At 37.9% G+C, this 11413-nt stretch overlaps 1 protein-coding gene across 1 annotated transcript; it reads right to left on the bottom strand.

Annotated features, from left to right (window-relative positions):
• Positions 1-231: 231 nt before the first annotated feature.
• EN2 (engrailed homeobox 2) lies at positions 232-9896 on the bottom strand. The gene is made up of 2 exons (XM_063450808.1): positions 8931-9896; positions 232-568 (listed from the first exon to the last, which is right to left on the bottom strand). Exons 1-2 carry the CDS (start codon positions 9412-9414, stop codon positions 249-251), a joined length of 804 nt encoding a protein of 267 aa, XP_063306878.1. The 5' UTR covers positions 9415-9896; the 3' UTR covers positions 232-248.
• Positions 9897-11413: the final 1517 nt, after the last annotated feature.

Here is an 11413-nt window from a genome sequence, read left to right on the forward strand (position 1 = left end):
AACTGAAAATAGTTTAAAAGAGAATATTTTTGAATTTCTTGTTTGCCTGTAAATAATATTTACAATAGAATATTGCGGATTTATCCCAATACACACTTTGAAGCACGATGCTGGTATAATTCTTTATACACTGGCCATTACAGTTTGTTTCTGTTTTTGTTTTTTACGTTGTCCTTTCTTGGTTTTTTTTTTTTCTTTTTTTAAATTATTGCATTGTAAGACTTTGCTCGCCATCACTGTCCCCACTTTTATTCACTGTCTGATTTGCTGTCTTTTGAAGTGGTCGAGTGGTTGTAAAGTCCTTGTGCCATTAGATGCAATGCCAGGGAGTTTTTGCTCCCTGTAGCTTTCTTAATTTTTGCTCGTTTGTTCTGAAACCAAATTTTAATCTGAGATTCGTTGAGACTCAGTTCCTGGGCCAAACTCTGTCTCCTTTGCTCTGTCAGGTACCTGTTAGTTTGAAATTCTGCCTTTAACCTTTGTAACTGTTCAGCGGTGAATGCAGTTCTGGGCCTCTTATCCTCCTTCGTTACTGTGGCTTTCTTCTTTGGCTTACGAGATCTTGGACCTAAAGAAAACGATTAGAGGATAAAACCCACTGATAAAGTCCCAGTACTCAATATTTTATAATACTTTGATACATGTATCACTTAAAACAAAACAAAACAAACAAAAAAGCAACAACAACTTCATAGCCCTCTGATAAACATTCCAACCGAATCCTTTATATTTAAATGATAAATTATGTTTAAATCCTCCTTATGTCATTAAAGTAGCACTTGGATCCTTCAATTTTAATTGACAAACCCATCAAAAATAACATTAAAAATGTAGCTGATTAATGGGCAGCCCCCATCCTTTATATTTACTTGACAAATGATACGTTTCCCCTAAAACCTCATGTTTCACTGTTAACGTGCCAAATGAATAATCTCTACCTATACATCTAGCAAATCGTACACTTAACATTTAACCAATATATACATTTAACACGATTCTATATATTGTATTTAATAATACAACAATTAAGTAATGCCATTAGATGAGTTATATTTAACTGAGTGATGATGATGATAAATATTTATACTCAAATAATAATAGTTTATTAAATCTAACACATGTTTAACTGATTATTGACCACTATAACCTTTATAGTTAACTGCCATCATAGCAAATGGAACAAGTCATTTTAACTGTTTAATTGACCACTAGCATCAACACAACACGAGTAACTGATTAATGTGCCATTTACATCCTAATACAAATATCAAATGCATTGTTTGTGTTTGTATTTTTCTGTGTTTAACTGTTTTAAATAGAATATTTCTACCACAAACCCTGACAGGTTAATTCACTAAACACACTGAGAATTCAAAGTGAATTTCAAAGTTAGGCCAAAGTATCCAAACTAAGTATAGGTTATTTAGAGAATGTTCCCTGAATCATGAAATTCACATGGAATACACGATGAATCCTCACTATAGTGTATAAGTCTGTGTATGTTTAACTGAAGATGGGGTTTAACTGTTTACTCACTGTGGCAGATCTATAGATATCCCAAAATAACGCAGAAAATATATATAGAATCAAGGTGAATATTATCTATTAATTACACTAATAACTTTATTAATGGCCTTTTAAGAAACTATATCTAGACATTGTAACAACACTTTTTTTTCATAGATCTTATTCGTACTTTTTTTTACTTTATATGTCAAACTTGGGTCACCTCCACCCACCTACACACACAGACACACAAACACACACAGACACACACACACACACACAGACACACAGACACACAGACACACACACACACACACACAGACACACAAACACACACAAAATAAAATTACAGAAATTAAGAAAAGGAAACATGCTTATAAATGGACACATTATCTGCAAATGATTTGAAAAATAGGCTAAACTAAATTTTGAGGCATTGTTGTTTTATGTTTTATAACATCTAGGCATAACCCATTAACCCTTAACTGTCAGGGATTCTAGCAAGGCCTGACTTGCTGCAACAGGCCTGAAGCAGCCATTATCTGGCAATCACACAGCTAAGGTAGCTGGACATAGTGTAACATAGTATAAATGTAGAATTAGCTCCATAGTGTAACATAGTATAAATATAATACTACCTCCATATTGTAACATAGTATAAATATAATACTACCTCCATAGTGTAACACAGTATAAATATTATACTACCTCCATAGTGTAATATAGTATAAATGTAGAACTAACTCCATAGTGTAACATAGTATAAATATAATACTACCTCCATAGTGTAACATAGTATAAATATAATACTACCTCCATAGAGTAACATAGTATAACAGTAGAATTAGCTCCATAGTGTAACATAGTATAAATATAATACTACCTCCATATTGTAACATAGTATAAATATAATACTACCTCCATAGTGTAATATAGTATACATGTAGAATTAACTCCATAGTGTAATATAGTATACATGTAGAATTAACTCCATAGTGTAACATAGTATAAATATAATACTACCTCCATATTGTAACATAGTATAAATATAATACTACCTCCATAGTGTAACATAGTATAAATATAATACTACCTCCATATTGTAACATAGTATAACTGTAGAATTAGCTCCATAGTGTAACATAGTATAAATATAATACTACCTCCATATTGTAACATAGTATAACTGTAGTACTACCTCCATAGTGTAACATAGTATAAATATAATACTACCTCCATATTGTAACATAGTATAACTGTAGTACTACTTCCATAGTGTAACATAGTAAAAATATAATACTACATCCACAGTGTAACATAGTATAAATATGATACTAATTCCAAAGTGTAACATAGTATAAATATAATAATACATCCATAGTGTAACATAGTATAAATATAATACTACCTCCATAGTGTAACATAGTATAAATATAATACTACCTCCATATTGTAACATATTATAAATATAATACTACATCCATAGTGTAACATAGTATAAATATAATACTACCTCCATAGTGTAACATAGTATAAATATAATACTACCTCCACAGTGTAACATAGTATAAATATAATACTACCTCCACAGTGTAACATAGTATAAATATAATACTACCTCCACAGTGTAACATAGTATAAATATACTACCTCCATAGTGTAACATAGTATAAATATAATACTACCTCCACAGTGTAACATAGTATAAATATAATACTACCTCCACAGTGTAACATAGTATAAATATAATACTACCTCCATAGTGTGACATAGTATAAATATAATACTACCTCCACAGTGTAACATAGTATAAATATAATACTACCTCCATAGTGTAACATAGTATAAATATAATACTACCTCCATAGTGTAACATAGTATAAATACAATACTACCTCCATAGTGTAACATAGTATAAATATAATACTACCTCCACAGTGTAACATAGTATAAATATAATACTACCTCCATAGTGTAACATAGTATAAATATAATACTACCTCCATAGTGTAACATAGTATAAATATAATACTACCTCCATAGTGTAACATAGTATAAATATAATACTACCTCCATAGTGTAACATAGTATAAATATAATACTACCTCCATAGTGTAACATAGTATAAATATAATACTACCTCCATAGTGTAACATAGTATTACCTCCATATGAGCATGTAGTAGTAGTAGTAATAATAATAATAATAATAATAATGTCTGATGAAATGAATCTATTTAACCTGGATCACTGCATAGTCAGAGCTGGGAATCTGGGAATTTGGGGCTCAGGGCACAGAGGTGGTGCTGGTGGTGTGTGGATGTGCAGGGTGGGGGTTCTGCGTGTTATACAATGTTTCCTCCTCCCCTTCATCTCTTCCTTCACCCCCACTTCACGTGAAATATTAACAGCACACATACATTAGTCATTCACCCCCAGCTAATTACTGGCTTCACGTTGCCCACCGTGCTGCCTATTTAATAATGAAACATGATATAAAATGCAACTAAGGGCAATGGGCTTTCAGCAGGTTGCTATCAAACGTGGGGCATCCCCCCCCCCCTGACCCCCCCACCCGTATAGTGTGTGAGTGAGGAATATAGATTGGACCTGGTCCATCTATTGTCTGGAGTTTCTCTAATCTTTGATTCGAGAGGAACATAGCAGGTCTGGTATTGTGTGGAGGACCAGGGAAGCTGCCATGTATCGATTGCCTTGGATCAATGTTTAAGACACAGGTCCCAATCTATTTCCATGTCTTTATACTCAGAATCTATCCCTCACTGATAATACCCCAATCCCCCTGCTGTTCCTATTCTCACAATGTGTTTCCCTTATACTAACACTATCCTTATTCCCCTAGTTTATCCTTCTATGATCCTGTCCTTATCTCCCAATGTTAGCCTGTATATTTTCTGACAAAAAAAACCCCCATATCCTGATTACATTCCTGCTCTCATCCTCTAACTCTGCCCCTGCCCTTATTCTCCCTCTCTGCCCCTCCTTATTCTCCCTCTCTGCCCCTCCTTATTCACCCACTCTGCCCCTGCACTTATTTTTTCACTCTGCCCCCTGCCCTTATTCTCCCTATCTGCTCCCCTGCCCTTATTCCCCCTCTCTGCCCCCTGCCTTATTCTCCCTCTCTGCCCCGTGTCCTTATTCTCCCACTCCGTACCCCCTTATTCTTCAACTCTGCCCCCTGCCCTTATTGCTCCACTCTGCCCCCTGCACTCATTCTTCCACTCTGCCCCCCTTATTTTTCCACTCTGCCCCTATTCTCCCTATCTGCCCCCTGTCCTTATTCTCTCTCTCTGCCCCCTGCCCTTATTCTTCCACTCTGCCCCCTGCCCTTATTCTCCCTGTCTGTCCCCTGCCCTTATTCTCCCTCTCTGCCCCCTGCCCTTATTCTGTCACTATGTCCCAGTGTATTATTCTCCCAGAGTCTAAGAGTATTATGTCCAGTTCTTATTCTCAATCTCAGTCTATCCTCTATCGTGTTTCTTTTTTCCTAAATAAATTTACTGTATTTACCCCCAATCGTATAATTATTATGTATCCCTTTATTCTCTCCCAGTCTATTTAATATCGTTATTATCAGATTTTTTGCCACTTTAATTTATCATTTTATTCCACAAATTATTCCTGTATCATTAATATTCTCCCAAACTTTACCCTGCTATATGGTTCTGCCCTGATTTTCCCAATAAACCGACCTATCCTCCTAGAACCTAAATCTGTATATTGTTCTTATTTTCCTGAATCTGTCCCCGGCCATAATCTCCTAACTGCCCCCTCTCCTTAGTCAGTTTATCCCCAGATTCTTCTTTTACAGCCTGTCTCTGTCCAATTTGTGTCTCTCTATCCCTTCTCTGTCCAGTTTGTGTCTGTCTATGCTTTCTCTGTCCAGTTTGTGTCTCTGTCTCCCCTGTCTCTGTCCAGTTTGTGTCTGTCTATCCTTTCTCTGTCCAGTTTGTGTCTCTGTCTCCCCTTTCTCGGTCCAGTTTGTCTTTCTATCCTTTCTCTGTCTAGTTTGTTTCTCTGTCTATCCTTTCCCTGTCCAGTTTGTGTCTCTGTCTCCCCTTTCCCTGTCCAGTTTGTGTTTATGTCTCCCCTGTCTCTGTCCAGTTTGTGTCTCTGTCTCCCCTTTCTCTGTCCAGTTTGTACCTGTCTCCCATTTCCCTGTCCAGTTTGTGTCTGTCTATTCTTTCTTTGTCCAGTTTGTCTCTGTCTCCCCTCTCCCTTTTTAGTTCCTCTCTATCTATTCCTGTCCGGTTTGTGTCACTGTCTCCCCTCTCTTTGTCCGGGTTGTGTCTCTGTCTCCCCTCTCTCTGTCCGGTTTGTGTCACTGTCTCCCCTCTCTATGTCCGGTTTGTGTGTCTGTCTCCCCTCTCCCTGTCCGGTTTGTGTCTCTGTCTCCCCTCTCTCTGCCCACTTTGTCTCTGTCTCCCCTCTCCCTGTCCGATTTGTGTCTCTGTCTCCCCTTTCTCTGTCCAGTTTGTGTTTGTCTCCCCTGACCCTGCTGCCTGTCTGATATATGTCAGTCTTTATTCTATATCCATGTGTCCTTGTTTCCTCCTCTCTGCCCTTATTGTCCCTTTATATCCTGTCTTTGCCCTAGTTATCTCAACTCTATATTCTTATCCTGTTTTGTCAGTCCCTACACCTCCTTGTTTTTCTAGCAGTCACTATTCTCTATCTCCCATTCAGCCCTCTGTCTGGATTCTTACAATTCTTCCCTTTTCCCATTCTCCCTCCACGTTTTCCCTTATTTCCCCCTGTCCTGTTTCTCTATTCCTGTATGTCCTGATAGTACCTTCCTGGTTCTGTCCTTATTTTACCTTTAGCACCCTTTGTATGTTTCTTAGTCTTTCCTTCATCAGAGCTAGCTCTCTCTTTATCCCACTAATTGTATTCTCCCCCCTTCCACATGTTCTTCTAATCCTCCATCTCTAATACCCCCATCCTTCCTCTCCTAGCTTCCCACTGTCCTTTCATCTCTTCTCCCCATCACCCCCTCTGTCCCTCTCTCTCTCTCTCTCTCTCTCTCTAACTCCCTCTCTCTCCTTCTCTCCATCTGTCATTTTTTTTTCTTTCCTCTTCCAGGTCTCTCTCTCACCTCTTCCCTACAGTATCTCATCATATCTCTTTATCCACATATTTATATCTTTCTGTCCTTTTATCTCTCTCCCCAAGAACATTCCCTGTCTCTCCAGAAATGTATCTCAATCTGTACTTTGATCCCTTTTGTCTCCAACCCCCCCTTTTTTATTCTGCACATTCTTCTATTTGTTAATTTGTATCACTTCCACTGAACATTCTCCATTCTCTCTCTTTCTCAGTATCTCTCTCTCCTCCTATCTCTCCTTCTCTCCATTTTCCCTCTGCACATCAGTCTCCGTAGATTTTCATCTTCTGTATATGTTAAGCCCTTTGTATAGAGACATGTCTAATCTCACATTATCATACTCGGCCTGTATCTCCAGCCTCTGAGCCCCCCTTACTCCACGCTCCCTCTGTGCAATATTTTTAAGCACTTCCACACACGTGTTTTTACTACAAGAAACCATCAACCTTCCCTCACTCATATCTAAACGTAGGCACGTGGGCTCCCATTCTCCTCCTCACTGAGATACCCACACCCCTATAATATATAGCAACAGCACCCCTCAAAATTCCACAGGGGGAATGATGGAGGGATGATAGAGTGGTCTCCACTCCAAATATATTGTGGGACTGTGAATTGATCCTTGCATCATTCTGCTCAGAATAAAACCAATATAAATAATATTAGTAATGATAATAATAAAATAAAATTTAAAAAATCCAGAAAAGGTTCTGAAAAAAAAGCCCTGCAAAAAAATACACACAATAAAATTCTATTTTAAGGGATCTAATTTTATAGAATTATTATACTATGTGGGTGACTTCGCAAATAATATATTGCAAGAATCATGCAAAAAATTCACAAGTGTCTTTGAAGTCACAAATACACATAATATATACAGAAAAATCCCGAGAGTTATAAATAATTCTAATATTAGATCATTCCATTTTAAAGGGAGATGGGGGGATAACTATACTACAAAAATTAACATTTATAATTCACTTTAAATATAGGTTGTGTGTAGCCGGTTAAAACGATTTTCAAATAAATTTGGACCAAAAAAAAAATTATTGTAATAATTTTAGGACTACACTTGCGTTTAAGATGGTATTTCTAAACGATTTACCTCTGCCGTTAATTGTATCTGTTCGTGGTAAATTTTCTTAAAATATTATTATGGCCTTGAATTAAAATTACAGATTAAAATGTACGTCGGTTTCATTATCTCAGTCAATGAAAAATGCAATTAAAGGGAAATTAATTAATTGAATAACTGCCCTCGTTTGATGAAATTTATTTTAAATACTGATGTTTTTTTATATATAAATTAATAATAATATAATAAATCTCTAGTCAAATGTAAAATTAATTAATAGCTTTCGTTGGTAAGATATTACCAATTTAAAAATGGAATTGATAGCTTACAGTATATTTAAAAAAAAAAAAATCAAACTGGCCTCTACCATCGGCATTTTTAATGAATTATTAACAGACTTGAGTAACAATGGCTCATTTTAAATTTAAAAAACAAAACAAACAAAAAACAACAACTCGTTTTTGAATGTTTGAGTTTGTGTAAGAAAAATTTGTGTGTGTATATTTTGTGTGTGTGTTTATATATATATGTATATATATTTGTATATTAAGAGGTATACTTTTTTTTATTATTTCATGCATTTTTAGCAGAAAATCGTGTAAATAAAGTGTTCTTTATAATAAAATTAGTTGGTTGTGCTGTGTATACAGCGATTGCCTTGGGCGAAGCTGTTGAGCCCCAAATTTGATTCATTTAAAATGCAAAATCTCTGATACGTGTAATTGCAAATAGGATACAGTGTTGCCGCTGTCTGTGTTACTAAATTGAAGCGTGTGGCTGAAAATAAACCGAAATTGTTGACTTTGCGTATTATTTTTCCACTCAGACAGAATGTGGCATTGTGCAGCACACACAGTATGATCTCCAATTTGGAAACGGATCCTTCCCTGATAATTGTGGATAGATTTGTTTTGAACAGTTTAACAGGACTACTTAATATATAAATAGATATCTAATATAATTTTTTTAAAATAGTAATAATATATATAATATTAATAATATAATAAAATAAAATACAAAATAATACACACAAACACACATATAAAATTATTACACATATATTTAAATACATGTGTATGTGGTTTGAAGAATTCTATTAAGTATAGAAAGTCCCACTATCCACCTTTATAAACCCATTGACCAGTCCATCTACAGGATGATGGGACATGTGGTCCTCACTACCCCTAAGCTGAGGAGGACTGGCTCCGTGTTGCTGAGGGCTTACCTGATGAAGGTCTGTCTGAGTACCTGGTGCAGTAGACCCAAGCTGGCCACAACATGGGTTGTTGGTGGTTGGTGGAGCTGGCTTGGGAGCTATCAGAGTCAGAGCTCATAGAGTGGTCTCCGTTAAGTCCTCTGGATTTCAGAGACCCCTCCATGCCCCCTTCGCATTTCTTGTCTCCAGTGGCAGTGATGGTCTTGGGGACCCCTTCTCCCTCAAGGGCCACAGCCCTGTGCTGTCCAGGCTCTGCCCCAGAGCGGGTCCCCCCACTGTCCCTTGCTGGGAAGACCTCATCTTGCTGACTGGTCCCCTCTTTCCTCCTGCCGAATTCTGGCCGCAAGATGTTATCAATGAAGAAGTTTGTCACCCTGTGATGGGGCTGGTGGTTCCCAGGAGCCTGGAGCAGGGGCTGGACCCCCCTATTGGGTTCCTCAGCCGACTCCTGCTGTTGATCCAATTCCCTTGGATTTTGGTCATTCTCTTCCATGCTGTAAATCCCAATGTTGCTGATTTCCCCTACTGCCTTTAACCCTTTGTGCTTCCTCCTGCTCCCGTCAGCTGCACATTCAAACCCCCCAACCTGGAGGAAGCTCTGTGTTTGGGACCTCAGTGATGGAGCTCACCCTCCTTCTTCTCTGCCCTCTGCAGACCTCAGAGCTTTAATTGTGGGAGCCAGTGCATCCTGTTCTCCAGGACATGCTGCCCCCAGCATCCAGCATGCAGTGTAAGGCAGATCCAATCCTTCAGGAAGAGCCAGAGGAAGAGGACAGGGGTTTAGCAGAGCATGGATGCATCACAGCTGCCAGGAGAGTGTGGGAGATACAAAGTATACAAACACTCAGCGCAACCTCGAAAAAAGGCAAAACAAAAAAACAAAAACAAAAAAGATGAAATAAAAATAAATGGAAGTCACTGCTGTGTGTCTGCTCACAAGGCTGGGGAGTCCCTTTTGCTGCCAATAAGTCCTGTCCTCAGTGCTGTAGGAGGAAGGCTGTATAGTGTAGGTATTTTTCAAGCACTCACTGGACCTGAAATACTTTCACTCTGGATTTTCTGTTCTTATTTTTAATAGAGCCTCACAAGTGACGTTGGAGCCCGGTATCCTAGACACGTGCCTCCAGCCAATCAAAGGCCTCCTCTCTGTCACATGACCATGAGGCTCTGTAGTAAATTGACAAGTAGGGCACCCCCCATGTCCCTCCTCCACCATCACTGATCTCTCCCCCTTCCCCCCACACCTTCCTTTTTAAAAGCTGCAGGGTTCAAGATTCAAAAAGCTAGTGTATGTGTGTGTGTATACGTATGTGTGTGTTTGTATGTGTGTGTGTTTGTGTGTGTGTGTGTGTGTGGAAGCATATGTATAGTTCTGTGTTTGTGTGTTTATTTATATGTGTGTTAGTGGATTTTTGTGTAAGTATGCATGCTTCATTAGTGTATACTGTGTGTATGTGTCCATGTATTCTGTGTGTATGCAGGTATGCATTTATTGTGCTTATCTGTGTGAATGTCGGCATTTTTGTGGAGTTATCCATATATGTGCATGTGTGTATTAACATGTTTGGATACGTGTATGTAAGTATGTAAGTGTTTTTACGTGTGTGCATTTTTGTATGTTCATTTACATGTCTGTGTGTTTGTGTGTTTTTACATGTCTGTTCTGTATGTGTGTGTATTCGTGCGTGTATATAAAATGACACATCAACTCTAGCTCGCAGTGCTTAGTATCGTTCTCCCATCAGAATGCACAGCCAGTGCACTATCAGTGGGTAATTTTGATTGCCTTAGTACAATCCCAGAATAATCCGGTTGAGAATGAATAAAACACATTAAATGAGATCATCGCATAAAGGAGATTACCTCGGACGCCCCCCTGAAACCTGGCTTTATAACTCGTCCTTCCTTATTAGAAATTATCGTCTTTCTGCTGGACCTTTCATGCTGCACTCAGAGACATATCTATCAAGAAATGACACTAATATGCATGGTAATTAGCAACACGCGTGCGTGTGTGTGTTTGTGTGTGCGTGCATGAGTGTGCTTGTGTGAGTGTGTGGATAAATGTGTCTGTGAGCATGTATGAGTTTGTTTGTGTCATTGTGAGTATGAGCATGTTTGTGTGTGTGTGTGTGTGTGTGTGTGTATGTGTGTATGTGTGTGTGTGTGTCTGTGTGTGTGTGCGTGTATGAGTTTGTTTGTCTGTGTGTGCCGGTTATAGTGTGTCTGTGCGTGCTGGTTTCATTGTCTGTTCGTGTGCCTGTGTGAGTGTGTTAGTGTGTGTTTGTGTATGTGTGTTTGTGTGATAATGTCTATATATGTGTTTGTATGTATTTGTGTGAGTTTGTGTTGGAAAAAATATAATAATGTAACTAAGCGCTTACAGGTAGGAATCTAGATAGGTGATAGAACCTATATGGTTCTCTACTCAAATTCTATATTTTTGGGCCAGTGAAAAAAAAAAACATTTGTCTTTTTGCCATTAGTATGGT

Source organism: Pelobates fuscus, chromosome 4, assembly GCF_036172605.1.
Source record: "Pelobates fuscus isolate aPelFus1 chromosome 4, aPelFus1.pri, whole genome shotgun sequence".
Taxonomy (NCBI): Eukaryota; Metazoa; Chordata; class Amphibia; order Anura; family Pelobatidae; genus Pelobates; species Pelobates fuscus.

What these genes read in the sequence shown, in the direction of transcription:
- EN2 (XM_063450808.1), bottom strand. Translation starts at nt 9,414, where the DNA reads ATGGAAGAGAATGACCAAAATCCAAGGGAATTGGATCAACAGCAGGAG. An exon ending in CTCAGACAGACCTTCATCAG is followed by an intron (nt 569 to 8,930) that starts GTAAGCCCTCAG and finishes CGTTTTCTTTAG; the next exon opens with GTCCAAGATCTCGTAAGCCA.